Here is a 14,648-nt window from a genome sequence, read left to right as displayed (position 1 = left end):
GCTTCTCTGATGAAGGGTCTAGGCCCGAAACGTCAGCCTCTCTGCTCCTATGATGCTGCTTGGCCTGCTGTGTTCATCCAGCCCTGCACCTTGTCGTCTCGGATTCACCCTGAGTCTGGGAGTTAGAGTCCATACCAAGGCAAGGAATCCGTGCTGGCTTTCACCCCAGATACCACCCCAGGATGGGAGTTTAAAAAAAAAAAGTAAAAAAAGAAAAGGAGCAGAGAGAGCGCAGAGAGAAAAGGGGAAAAAAAGACAGAGCAGACAAGCTCCAGCTCAGGAGGAGTCCTACTCTGCAGCCATCTTAGAAGGCAGCAAGTTCAACAAACTATGGTCAACACTTGGAGTCGACTTGCATTTCTATAGTATCTTAGCATATCTTAAAGTACTTCACTTGTAATGAAGTCCAGCAATTATTAGGCCAACACACTGCCTTTTTTTAAAAAAAAATCACAACTACATCTCACAAATACCAATGAAATAAGTGATTTTTAAGTATTGGTTGAGGGAGAAAATGGCAAAGACCTCAGGAGAACTTCCTTCTCTTGTGAATCATACTGGGGGATCCTTAACAGTGACTTAGACCATTTATTGACACCTTGATTAAATGTCTCATGAAAAACAGCTCTCCTTCAGTACCAGCACAGTGTCAGTGTAGATTGTATGTTTATATGTTTTAATACTAAAACAGGGGACAGAACCCACAACCCTGCATCTAGAAGCTAGAATACAATCATCTGAGCCAAGCTAATGCTGAAATTACATTATTTGAAGAGGTGGACAGATGCTAAGATCAGAAAAACTAAACTGGAATGAACAGTATGGCTCATCTCTGTCTATGTCTGATATCCACATGCATTTATCTTTAATCAACTTCAACTAAATGAACAGTTTCTTTTTTACTCACGTGGAAATCAGACAGGCTGACAAATGACAGTGTTTTAATCACTGAAAAGAAGTCTCAAAATAAAATTCAATTGCATTACCATTGCTGAATCCCCCACTAACAACATTTTGGGGGTTACTATTGACCAGAAACTGAAATGGACCAGCTATATAAAATACTATGTTCACAAGAGCACATTTGAGGCTGGGAAGTCTACGGTGAGTAAATCACCTCCTCACTCCTAAAAGCCTGTACACCATCTACAAAGCATAGTCAGTGATAGAATACTCCCCACTTGTCATGATCATTACAGCTCGAACAACAGTCAAGAAGCTGGACATCATTCAGCACAAACCTGTCTTTTTAAGTAGTACCCCATCCGCCACTTCAACATTCACTCTATCCACCACTGAATGTTCTAGAACGAGTGCATACCATCTACATGGTCCTCTGCAGTAACTTGACAATGCTACTTCAACTGACCCTCCCAGACCTTTGTCTTGTACCAGAGGGACAAAAAGGCAGATGCTTGGAAACACCATCACCTGCAAGCTCCTCCCCAAGTCACACACCATGCTGGTTTGGAACTATAATTGCTGTTCTGTCACTGGGTGAAAATCCTCCCGAATGTACTGACACGATAAGGATGGCAGCATTTCAATAAGACACTCACCACTGCTTTTTTTTTTTAAAAAATACTGAAGATAAGAAATAAATACTGGGCTAGCCAGTGGTAACTATATACTGTTAACAAATTTAAAAAGCAAACTTTTAAATTGTGCATAGATCAGTTATAATTTAACTTCATTTTTTCTGGATTCTTCTTCAACATATTAAAAGAAAAAGTCTTCCATTTATACAGCACCTTTCATAGTCTCAGGGGGCTATACATTCAATTTAAGTACTTTGAGGTGCAATTACTGTTGTAATACAGCAGTCAATTTATACACAGCAAGCTCCCACAATAACACCAGTGACCAGATTGTCCTGATTAAGAGATGAACTGGTTAGTTAAATTCATTGAAAGAGAATTTCCTTGCTCCTGCTCAAAATCGTACCATGCGATATTTGGTCCAGTTTAATATAGCACTTCTAGCAGTGAAACATCCCCTTGGTGCTACACTGGAGAATCAGCTTTCATCTTTTCCCTCTCCAGTGATGAGCTGGGATTTGAACCTACAACCATCTGATACAGAAGTGACAGCATTACCAACTGATCCATAATTGGCACATTAGAGCAACAGTTTAAATTCCATGCTCAAAATCGCCAGAGAGAAGAATCAAACTCACAATCCACAAACATAGAAATTATGAACAGAAATAAGACATTCAGCCCTTTGATCCATTAAATAAGATCATGTCAGATCTGTCCGAGTTTCAAATTCCAGTGTCACATCTAAGCCAATACCTATTGTTTGCCCTTGTTTAGGTCCCTCTGCACCTTGGAATTCTGCAGTTATTACTCAACTAGAGGATACGCCGATTTTAAAAAATTCTTCCTACCAAAGTTGGCACAACATTGTGGGCCGAAGGGCTTGTACTGTTCTATATTCTAAAGTGAACAATTTGAGACTTTCCCACATTATGCTCTAATGGCCATATTTTTGCTCACTCACCCTATCTCCAATCTGCAACCTTCTTCTGGCTCATAAGACAGGCAGACAGTGTTCCCATTAACAGCCAAGTCAGATGTTGACATTTGCTATCAAACTGACAGTAGGCATTGCTCTTTGTGATTGGTTAATGTTGATTAATAGGTGGTAGTCATAGTGCCTCTCGAACTTTAGATAAGGTCAATGGGTTTCAGTTGGATGAACACCTGTAGGAGAGTCAAGAGATCCAAAAATGTTGGAAATATGTTAAAAAGTGATCAACGGATCCCTGAATTTGTGGTCACCATCTACATCTGCAAGCTGTGACAAGTCAAGTTTGTAATAAGCAAGTGAAACAATGTCCAGTCCGAATACAGCAATAGGATTTAAACAGATGCGTGGAAACAATTTAAAGGTTAGCCTGTTAGTTTTACAAGGACAGGAATGGTGAGGGAGGCAAAAGGTGAACAATCTTAAGGCATTGATAGATTAGATACCAGTACATTGTACCAGTTATTTTGAGAAAGCAACTATGTAGCAAGAATAAAGGGTACATAAAATGGTGCATTCAATACCCAAGGAAATAAGACAAATTCCTGAGGAGCATTGACTTCATTAATATATTTCCCAATCTAATGCACAGATAAGGATTCAGTGACCATTATTATGTGGGTAAGTATAGTAGCTATTTTACTCACAGCAGGTGCCACTTACAGCATTGAAGTGAATAATCACTTAAATCTATTGTTGATGGCATTTGTTGTGGGCGGCATGTTACACAGAACATTTCCTGGCCCTTTTCTTGCCTAATGTAATGGGACTTGTAATAGGACTTGTAATAGCCACCTGAATTACCACAATAGAATTCTATCATTTTATATAAAAGCTGGTGCCTCCAACATTGCAGCACTCAGTGCTGCAACAAAATGACAACCAAGCTGACAGAAGGTCCAGCCCTGGACTGTGCCTTAAGCCCACAACTGTCTGCTCCAGAGACTAATAGGATCAGAGTCAGTGGTACTAACACCTAAACAGCACAAAACATTCCTGTCTAGATAAACAAAAGATCACCAAACACATGACTAAGCATTTTCCTAGTGTCAATTTCTCTATCACTCATCTCATTAACTCAAGAGTTGAACATTCTTGATAATTCTACTTTCACATTTTGCCTTTTCCATAGATGTTAGTGACTACAAAAATTTACTTGAGTTGGCTGAAGAAAAGTGTCAAAAAAATTATGTTTGTGCATTTACAGCAAAGCAGGAAGATTCTGGTAATAAAAGCAAACTATGGAATCAAATGCAGACACTGGAGCAGGAACTAGAGAAGGGTTACATGGAGGAGTCACTTACCCTCCAAAGAACACTTGAAGACATGAAGAGAGAATATTTACTGCGGTAACATAACAGCATATTGTTATATTTACACCAGTAGGGCTTTGATGATGTTAAGTCAACACCATTAAATATGCTTCCAATTAAAGTTATTTACAACTATTCAATTTTACAAGTTCATAATAACATTATGTTTAATACAACATTTAAACAATCTTATTTAAAAAAAAATGTTGATCACTAACAGTATTTTTAAGAAGTTAGGAAGAAAAATGCTGGAAGTACTCAGCATACCATTCAGCATCTGTTCTTTTCTTCAGTTATCTGGTTCTGGAAATAATCACTCCCTGGAGTATCTGATCCAATTTAAATAGGAAAAGACAGTTAGACCTATTAATCATATCACAGACACTACTGCAACTCCCATCATTGGCAGTATCCTATCACTGAAAATATTCTTGTTACAAACCAGAAAGCCAGGTGTGAAGGGTAGAACTGAAGCTGATCTCAACACCCTTTATAACAACACACATTACAAGCATGCATCTTCTAACCTCAACAACCTTTATTGCCTATACAAATGAACACAAGTGAATTCACAATTAATGCCCATCACCTGGATACAATTAAACACAGTTAGTATACAATTAACAATCCCAACCCCTCAATTATATACCCTAACACTGACTCCATTCCAAGCCTTTTTGCATTCTGCACAAGTTGCACAAATGTCCTTCGTTCTGCTAAAAGTAATTCAATCAAAACTGCTGATGTGTTCCCTAAACCTGAATCCTGTATTATTCATCCTTAGCTGGTTCCCTTCCTTGGCACAACAGTTCTGTCATATTCCACATAACATTAAGTCATTTCTTAACACCAACACTTACTTCTCACTGATATGAAATGACAAAATGCAGATTTCGACATACAATGGTTTAATCCTGAAATGTATACTGTGGTGCTCCATTCTAAAATATATTCAAAAAACAGAATTCCAAGTTCTTAGAATTTAATGTTAGACATTTGGTCAATTCATAAATAATTTGAGGGAGATTCTGATTTCATTGTCAACTAAAGAAAGTAAATTCAGTTATGGATAGCATATAACTTCTAGTCATGATATCAATTATCTTGCATTTACTTTTTCTCCCTTTTTTTCACAACTTCTCTGGAAGCATTAATTATCTCAGAGATCCAATTCCATGGCCATTCATTAATAGCTGGTCCCAAATCTACGCTCAAATAGCTAATCTATATGTTTGTGCCTGGACTGTACACTCAGTTTTTCAAATCAGTGAAGTGTAAAATTGGATGGAGTGCAAAACAGACAATTAGCTTGAACTCGATACATTTCTGCCATGCTGTTCTTTGAAAGAATCAAAGTCAAGTCCCATCAGGTCCCCATCCAACAATCACACATGGACAATAATATATATCTTACTATTCTGAAATGCTACAAGCTGGTGGTCTGGAACATTTTATGATCAAAATGTCATGAACTGCTGTGAAAAAGTCAACAGTTCTATATTAAGTTGATTACTTATTGTAATCTAACCCAGTCATGGACTCCTCTGCAGCCCGCAAGCAAACCTTGTGCAACCTCACCACAATCCTGATCTTTACCCACTAAATTCATTACCCCCTCCACCACCCCTCCAAAGGAGATTCTGTACCCATCCATTTCTCACTGGTCCTGGGTAGCAGTCATGTTACCACAGGATTTTAACAGTAGGAAAACATTACTTGTGCTTTTCTTTTGGAACTACCAAATTAATAAATGTGACCCCTCATTCCACGAGCTTGCACATTAAGAATTGATACTTGAGCAAGATATCCAATGCCTTTGAGATTGTACCCTACCATGTAACAGCACCTGTTGGAAAGGGAGAAAATTTTGCTCTTTGTGTGTGTGTATCTGCATGTGTGCATATGTGGGTATGTGTGTGTGTGGTGGGATGGGGCAGGTCAGGAATAAATGTTATTTAACAAAATTAACCTATATTTAATGGCTTTTAGACTGCAGGATTTGGAAAATGAGTTTGTCTTCACTGAAAGGGAGCGGGATGTGGCCAGAAGGGAGCGAAATATGGCCTTGCAAGAGAGGGAATTACTATTGAGACAGAACAAAGAGCTTCTGAAAACATTAAAACATGTGCGTCAATCCCTGGAACAACAGGAAAACAAATGGTACGGAGCAGACCAGACCAGTCAGGCACTGGCTTATATGGTACCCATGAGAAACAAGTGGAATTTATTTCCAGTGGTCCCAGCAAAACTTAATATTCCATTTGTTTTTCCTTAGGTTCATATGTTATTCATATTCTTGCATGAAATCGTATTTGAAAGAAGCAACTCACTTTCCTTTGGTTTGTATCTAATCTGCGCATTTCTTTTGTACCTTGTCGAAATTTTACCCAGCATATTTCCTGATGCTCCTCTAAAGTACAATTTAAAAAAAACTCACTTTGCTAATCTTTTGAAATGATCAGACTCAAATTGTATATTAATATATAGCATGCACCAGCAGATCTTCTGTGCTGTAGTTCCTGATGAGTAGAAATGTATGCTGCAGTTTTCTGAATGAAGTGTGACAGGTGTGATAATTTCAAGTTTACTCAAGATTCTTTACACATTATGTAAATACTGCAAGCAGATGAAATAAAGCAGTGAGCAGGAATGGTCAATAAATGAATACAGAATAACAGCAAGGATTAAAACAAATATGCCTCTTTGTTATTTTGCTGTGAAGAAAACAATCGGTAATACACCACTTTGGCAAGTTTTATTTTAGTGACACTAATGAATCTTTCACTTTAACCTCCACCTGGTCCATCTCTGACTCCTCACCTTCCCTTTCTCAACATCTATTTTTATATTTCCACTACAAACCAACCAACCCCTACAGTTACCTTGACTATACAGCCTCACGCCCTGCTTCCTGTAAAGACTTTATTCCATTCTGCCAGTTCCTCTGTCTCCATCGTATCTGTTCTGATGATGCCAACTTTGACAAGGGGGCCTCCAAAACGTACACCTTCTTCCTCAACCGAGGATTCCCCACCACTATAGTTGACAGGACTCTCAGCTGGATCCAATCCTTCTCCCGCACTTCAGCCCTCACCCCCTTTTTTCCATCCCACAACATCATAGAGTCCCCTTGTCCTCACCTTCCATCCCACCAGTATCCACAGCCAAATGATCATTAGCCACCATTTCTGCCACTTCCAGCAGGATGCCACCACCAGGCACATATTCCCCTCCCTTCCCCGTCTGCCTTCTTCAAGGACCATTCCCTCTGGGACACCTTGGTCCTTCACTCCCAGCGCTTCACCTGCACTTCAATCTAGTCCACTGTTTCCCCTCTCACATTGTGGTTTCCTCTACAGTAGGGAAACAAAGTATAGACTGAGTGACCTCTTCGTAGAACACCTACATTCTGTCTGCAAAAAAGGCGCTGAGCTTCCAGTTACCTGCCACGTTAACACACCATTGTGTTCCCTGGCCCACATCTCTGTCTGAGGCTTGCTGCAGTGCTCCAGAACAGCTCAGCGCAAGCTGGAAGAACAGCACCTCATTGGAAACTCTGCAACCGTCTGGTCTCAATATCGAGTTCAACAATTTTAGGGCTTGAGGTAACTTCTCCCATGTCCTCACCCCAACCCCCACACAGCAGGCCTTGTTGTCACAAGGTCTGCTATTACACACAACCCATTGTTAGCCACTAATTATCCCCATTAGTAGTACTTCATTTTCCCAGGCTGATTGTTATTCACTCCTTTGCCTGTCCAACTGTTCAGCTCTCTCTTTGGGCTCTATTTCCACCGGTTATTTATTTCTTCACACCTCCCCCCATTCTATCTTCTGCATAAAAACTAACATTTTTCTAGCTACCATCAGTTCTGCAGAAGGGTCACTAGATCTGAAATGTTAACTCTGATTCCTCTTCACAGATGCTGCCAGACCTGCTGAATTTTTTTCAGCAATTTCTGGTTTTGTTGCTAATGAATGTCCTGTTACAGTCAAGTATGAGACAGAACAGAAACTCCTGTTCTCTTTCCATTCTGTCCATAATCTGTGTGTTTTTATAAAGCAAGCCTTGTTTGTTTCTTAATCCCTTAGTGTGCGGTCAGTTTGAATTACCTCCAGCAAAATTGTCAAGGGTTTAAATAAAGGGGGTTATATATTGGCATGTTCACCTTAAAAATCTAACGTGGAGCTATTCACTCACTACGCACACACACACTGTCAAAGAAATGTTGATAGAGCACTTGTATAAGGTATGAACAAAGGAACAATTTGTTAAAAATGTGATTAGTTCATCTCAGTGCAGGCCTGGTGAAATACGACTGTTTTTCCACTCTTGAAGCATAGTTGGGAGGACTCAATAACCAAATTTATGCATAAACAGGATTCCCTCAAAGTGGTGGATTTTTCAGTAGGGTCATATTGTTAGTTACTAATAGACTTACTACTAGGTCAGTCTTCTATACTGGTAAATTTGAAAAGGAGCAGTGTTTTACGTTCCAGTCTTAAGATATAGATGTTGCTCCCTTTGCTGCTGCTACTGTTTCATGCTGTGTTGTTTACAGACTGGCTGGTTTCTCCCTGTTTCCTGGGTAATAAGATTCATTATCTGCAGTTGTTATTGGTTATAATTCCTACTCCAGGTAGAAAGATAAATTGTGAAGAGGGCATAAATAGCCAGCAAAGGTATATAGTTAAGTGAATGGGCAAAAAATCAAATGGTAAATGGAGTATAAATGCTGAAAGTATGATTGTGTCTACTTTGACAGGAAGAATAGAAAAGCACTATGTTATTTAAATGTAGAAAGATTGCACTCAGAGGTACAGAGAGACCCTGGGTATCCTGTAAATAAACCAAAAGGTACAAGAAGGCAAATGGAATGTTGCCAGTTATTAGAAGGAGAATGGAATAGAAATGCAGGGACCTTTTGATACAGTTGGATAGAGTACTAATGGAGCCATTTCTGAGTGCTGAGCATAGTTTTTGTCTCCTTATTTAAGAAAGCAATTTGGAGAAGATTCCCTCAACGAAGTTGGGGTCTTCTCTAATGAGGAAAGATTGGACAGGCTGGACTAGCTTCAATGGAGTTTAGAAGAGTGAGACATAATCTTACTGAAACATTTAAGATTCTGAAGATGCTTCACAGGGTGGATGCTAAAAAAATTGATTCCCCTTGTGGGAGAGACTAGAACTGGGAGACACAGCTTAAAAATAAGGGGTCTCCTATTTAAGATGGAGATGAGGTGGATATCTTTTTGTCTCTTAGAGGGTCACAAGCCCTTGGAACTCTTTTCTCCAAAGAGTAGTAGATGTGAGGTCATTGACTACTTTAAGGGCAGACTTCATTGGGGAGTCAATGGATGTCAGGGATAGGTGGGAAAGTAGAGATGAGGACACAATCTGATCATCCATTAAACATTTGAATGGAGGAACAGGCTACAGACTGAATCACCTACCCATGCTACTAATTTGTGTGCACATAACGTTTTGGTCTCGTAAAAACTATGTGGACTTATAAAGCTACTACGAAATGTCTCTATGAAACGTCTTCAGGGCAGCCTCAGCTTCTTTAGCCGTTGCAACAAATGCAGGGAAACAGTAGAAGAATTTGTTTTGTGCATAACGTTGTCAGAAATAGAATGTCACCATCAATACAATAATAATAATAAAATCATAATAACTTTCAGCAAAGGCAGTAAACATATACTGGAAAATAAAACCATGTACAAGGGTTTGGGAAAAGGCAGGGCTCGAGGACTAAAAAGTGAGAGACATAGAAAATGTAAAATTCCACGATCTTAGCCTGTCCTGATGTTATTCTTTACACTGATACATATAATTCGGGTTTTGGAGAAAAAAGAATTCTAATCAACTGGAAAAAATTTCGACCGCGGCAGGACTCGAACCTGCAATCTTCTGATCCGAAGTCAGACGCCTTATCCATTAGGCCACGCGGCCGACAAATAAAGCCATCGCAGTAGCTTAGAAAAGCATTAAGAGCTGATTTGACCCCTGCCAACAATGTTATTTTCTTAAATGTGATTGCGCTGAATCTCTCTTCACGTTTATGAGGCAATTTTTAACATTTCAGTACTCATTGGACGACGCCAGTTACAACGGTCAGCACATTTGTGATCATTTAATTTGTTGGGATGAAAACACTGCCCCACAGCGCCGCTTGCAGGGGCCCGTCTTCAGCACACACTTGTCGTGGCAGGGAGCCATTCCTCCACTTACAGCGCCGCCTGGTGGAACCTATCTTCAGTACGCGACTCGCCGTCCTTTTTAGGAGCCATTCCTTCACTTGCAGCGCCACCTGAAATATCTTAGTTCCATTGCAAACGATCTGCACCAAGGAAAGACGCAGTGACAGTGTGTACTATAATCTGCAAATTCCAATGCAGGAACTGGCCAAAGCACCTTCAACAGCATCTTCCGAATCTATGCCTTCGACCACTTAAAAGCCACGGGCAACAGGGAATACCCCTACCTGCAAGTTCTAATCACTATTTCACTGTCACTGGGTGAAGATCATAGTACACCCTCCCTACCACACTGTGGCTGTGCCACACAAAGTAGACACGGCCCTGCCAGTAACAATTCATGACCTGTAAACAGTTATTTTTAAAGAAAGGAGCCTAAAGGCAGAGGACACTTACTAGAACTTATTCATTTTGCTGCCTGAAATTACGGTTGACCAAACAGACCAGGAAGACTACTGATTCAATCCCAAAGCTGTGTTGGGATGCTATTCTCAGCCAATGGTGGTATGGTGTATTGATTGAGTCTCATCACCACCGAATTAAAGAGGCAACAATCAGCTGGGGTTCCTGGTCCTGATTGCCATCTTGAAATCCCTTTGCAAAATGTACACGTGGATATGAAGGGAATCTGTGATTTGGTGTGGTGAATATAAAATATCACTAATAAAATACACCATCATGAAGCATCTTAACTATGGTCCAGAAGATTTCCTCTATGCAAACTAATAGTACAGCTATGATATCAACTTCTACCGACAAAGTGGAAGACTGCTTGGGTATGTCTTATGCATCAAAAATACGACAAATCTAGCATAAGGTGTTTCTACACTATCAGCCTTCTCTAAGTCTTTGAGTATGTGGAAATAATAAGGGACACCTACTCATCAATAATGTGTCCAATAATACTCAGTTTGGATTCTGTCAGAACCTCACTGATGAATACCTCTTCACAGCATTGTCGCAGATGTGGAAGAAATGGATGGAGGCCAGAGAAGAGGCGAGAGTAGCTGCTCTTGACATAAATGCAACAATGTAGTCAGTGGAGCATCAAGTAAACTTAGCAAAAACAAAGTCAAGTGCATGGTTGTAATGTTTGGGATGGGGTACGAGAGAGGTGGAGGAAGTGCTGTTGTGGTGGAAAGGCAAAACTTTCATGGGCAGAAGTGATAACTGACAAAAGAAGATGGTTGCAGTGGACACACGTCCAGTATTTTATTGCTTCAGTTCTTCCTTCCTCAATCCATCCCAACCAGGTATTTTAACAATGTTCTTTCTTTGTTTCTTTTGTAATGTTGAAAATGCAGCAGTCACTGATAATTCCAGTGCTCAAGCCATTTTTTTCTAATGAACCAGCATGCATTAGCCTACAACAGCTTCTTGGAGGTCAGTGACCATAGAGGCTGAGCTTGACTAGACTTATCAACATTGCAGCTACAAGAGCAGGGAAAAGGCCAAATATCCATGCTGTGGTGAACCTTTTAATCCCTCGGGTCTCTCCATTACATACAAACTGCAGGTCAGGAGTGTGATGCTATTCCCTTGTCACCTGGGTAGGTGCAGCCTCTGCAACACTGTCTAAATTCAAAGCATCCTGTACATAACAGTCCACTTGATCAGTGTTCTTGACACTGGATTCACTTTCTAATATCTCTGATGCTTGATAGCATTAACATAAATGATATGCACTGTTGCAGTTCATTAGGGCTACTTCAGCAATACCTTCCATCATCAATGAGTCAATCTCCTTGGATTCTGTACTGCAAACTGAAATTTACTTGATGATGGGAAACCAACAAAACATGGAATAGTTAAATCATGGTTAATAGTTTCAAGGGCAGATACGTTGGGATATAGATGGAAGTTAGTGACATTGCATATGTAAACACAGGCAGATTTTGCAATATGGGAAGCATATGGATTTGAAACTTGGTTCAGATTCAAATGGAGATGGAAAAGTTACAAACATCTTGACTCACCTTGACTCAATAACTGAGGAGGATGGTGGTGGGGAGGTCTGAGTTGAGAGGTGGTTAATTCACCAAACCCCATAAAGTCCTATTTGGCCTACTTTAATTCCCCTTATAAAGTGCCCCTTATCTACAGGCCGTGTCAGCTATCCACCATGAATAGGCAGGGAGTCCAGCCTCACCCCCTCCCCAGACTCCTAACATAGCTGCATAAAACAATGAGGGAAAGGATTGATTAGGGAACAGGCTGATGGGCCTGTTTTTAGATCCCTTCTGTCTGCAGTTTGGTTCCAGTGAGTCCTCAGAATATTGCCATTGGATTTGGAAGTTTTTACTTCTTTGAATAAAATAAATAATTTGCATTTGTATTGCACCTTTTCACAACCTTAAGATGTCACAAAGCACTTTACGGAGTGATGTACTTTTGAATTACTGGTGTAAGATAGGAAATTAGAGTTTATGCTTCTTCACCGGTTGGGATAAAGTTACTTTCCAGTCAGTGCTCCAGTGACAGCCCCCTTATCTTCAAATGGACGAATGCATTTTAAAAAGACAAACTCAGTTAATAGTCATCTAGACTCGAAATGTTAGCGTGGATGCTGCCTGACCTGATCGCCAGCATTTTTTGTTTTCTGTACAGATTCCAGCATCTGCAGTAATTTGCTCCTCAGATAACAGTTTTAGGGATTGACACTTCGTCATATTCATTCTATACCTGAAACACGACTCTGTTTTTGTTCTACATTTTCAATCTGGTTTTAATGTTGTAAAAAGGATTCACAATTAACTCCGAATAGAACATGATTAAAATGCAGAGACAGCACAGTGTGGAGCTGGAGGAACACAGCAGCATCAGAAGAGCAGGAAAGTTGACGTTTCGAGTTGGGACCCTTTTTCAGACCCTGAAGAACCACCTCTCAACTCAGACACAGACCCTGAAGAAGGGTCTCGACCCGATACATCAACTTTCCTGCTCCTATGATGCTGCCTAGCCTGCTGTGTTCCTCCAACTCCACACTGTGTTCTCTGACTCCAGCATCTACAGTTCTTACTATCTCTGAAGATTAAAATGTAACTTTGCACCCCATAAGAGTCACGAACACGGTTTAGAAAATTCCAAAGATGACTTTGTTCTTTGCAGAAGCAGAGTTGGTGCTTCCAGTTTTCCCCTGAAACCTGCACACGTTTGAAATGTGAATCAGAGATAGTAGCAACTGCAGATGCTGGAGAATCTGAGACAGCAAGGTGCAGGGCTGGATGAACACAGCAGGCCAAGCAGCATCATAGGAGCAGAAAGGCTGACGTTTCGGGCCTAGACCCTTCATCAGAAAAGGGGGAGGGGAAGGGGGTTCTGAAATAAATAGGGAGAGAGTGGGAGGCGGATAGAAGATGGATAGAGGAGAGGAAACAAACAGGTCGAAGAGGCGGGGCCAGTAAAGATGAGTGTAGGTGGGGAGTTAGGGAGGGGATAGGTCAGTCCAGGGAGGATGGACAGGTCAAGGGGGCGGGATGAGGTTAGTCGGTAGGAGATGGGGATGCGGCTTGAGGTGGGAGGAGGGGATAGGTGGGAGGAAGAACAGGTTAGGGAGGCGGGGACGAGCTGGACTGGTTTTGGGATGCGGTAGGGGGAAGGGAGATTTTGAAGCTTGTGAAATCCACATTGATTTTGGGACACTCCCGTACATCTCAGTTGTCCTCGTTTTTCAAGGACTGTAACTTCCCCCCCCTCAGTGGTCGAGAACACCCTCAACCGTGTCTCCCACATCTCCCGCAACTCATCCCTCACACCCCGTCCACACAATAAAAACCAAAAAAGAATCCCCCTCGTCCTCACGTACCACCCCACCAACCTCTGGATCCAACGCATCATCCTCCGACACTTCCGCCATCTGCAATCCGACCCCACCACCAAAGACATCTTTCCCTCCCCACCCTTATCTGCTTTCCGGAGGGACCACTCTCTCTGTGACTCCCTTGTCCGCTCCACACTCTCCTCCAGCTCCACCACACCCAGCACTTTTCCCTGCAACCGCAGGAAGTGGTACATCTGCCCCCATACCTCCTCCCTCACCCCCATCCCAGGCCCCAAGAAGACTTTCCACATCAAGCAGATGTTCACCTGCACATCTGCCAATGTGGTATACTGCATCTGCTGTGGCTTTCTCTACATCGGGGAAACCAAGCAGAGGCTCGGGGACCGCTTTGCAGAACACCTACGCTCGGTTCGCAATAAACAACTGCACCTCCCAGTCGCGAACCATTTCAACTCCCCCTCCCATTCCTCAGACGACATGTCCATCCTGGGCCTCCTGCAGTGCCACAACGATGCCACCCAAAGGTTGCAGGAACAGCAACTCATATTCCGCTTGGGAACCCTGCAGCCCAATGGTATCAATGTGGATTTCAAAAGCTTCAAAATCTCCCCTCCCCCTACCGCATCCCAAAACCACCCCAGCTCGTCCCCGCCTCCCTAACCTGTCCTTCCTCCCACCTATCCCCTCCTCCCACCTCAAGCCGCACCCCCATCTCCTACCTACTAACCTCATCCCGCCCCCTTGACCTGTCCCCTCCCTAACTC

General features: G+C 41.6%; 1 protein-coding gene, 1 long non-coding RNA gene and 1 other non-coding gene across 5 annotated transcripts in view; 1 reads left to right on the top strand and 2 right to left on the bottom strand.

Moving 5' to 3' along the window:
• LOC109930375 overlaps positions 1 to 6,484 on the top strand; it is an 18,611-nt gene extending 12,127 nt beyond the window's left edge. For all 3 annotated transcript variants that reach the window (XM_048616086.1, XM_048616085.1, XM_048616084.1), the window contains 2 exons: positions 3,737 to 3,878; positions 5,832 to 6,484. In XM_048616086.1, the coding sequence (XP_048472043.1) occupies positions 3,737 to 3,878; positions 5,832 to 6,117 (428 nt within the window). In that variant the 3' untranslated portion in view covers positions 6,118 to 6,484. The remainder of the gene's footprint in view (positions 1 to 3,736; positions 3,879 to 5,831) is intronic.
• Positions 2,506 to 4,171, bottom strand: LOC125486815. Its single transcript, XR_007265442.1, has 3 exons — positions 4,110 to 4,171; positions 3,834 to 3,873; positions 2,506 to 2,705 (listed from the first exon to the last, which is right to left on the bottom strand). It is a non-coding gene; the product is annotated as an uncharacterized LOC125486815 (long non-coding RNA).
• Positions 6,485 to 9,725: 3,241 nt separating the features above from the next.
• On the bottom strand, positions 9,726 to 9,798 carry trnar-ucg. The gene has a single exon. It is a non-coding gene; the product is annotated as a tRNA-Arg (tRNA).
• Positions 9,799 to 14,648: the final 4,850 nt, after the last annotated feature.

Source organism: Rhincodon typus, chromosome 33 (assembly GCF_021869965.1).
Source record: "Rhincodon typus isolate 14 chromosome 33, sRhiTyp1.1, whole genome shotgun sequence".
In the NCBI taxonomy this organism is placed as follows: domain Eukaryota; kingdom Metazoa; phylum Chordata; class Chondrichthyes; order Orectolobiformes; family Rhincodontidae; genus Rhincodon; species Rhincodon typus.
Note: the sequence above shows the minus strand (reverse complement) of the source record. Positions and strands in the feature narration are given on the sequence as shown.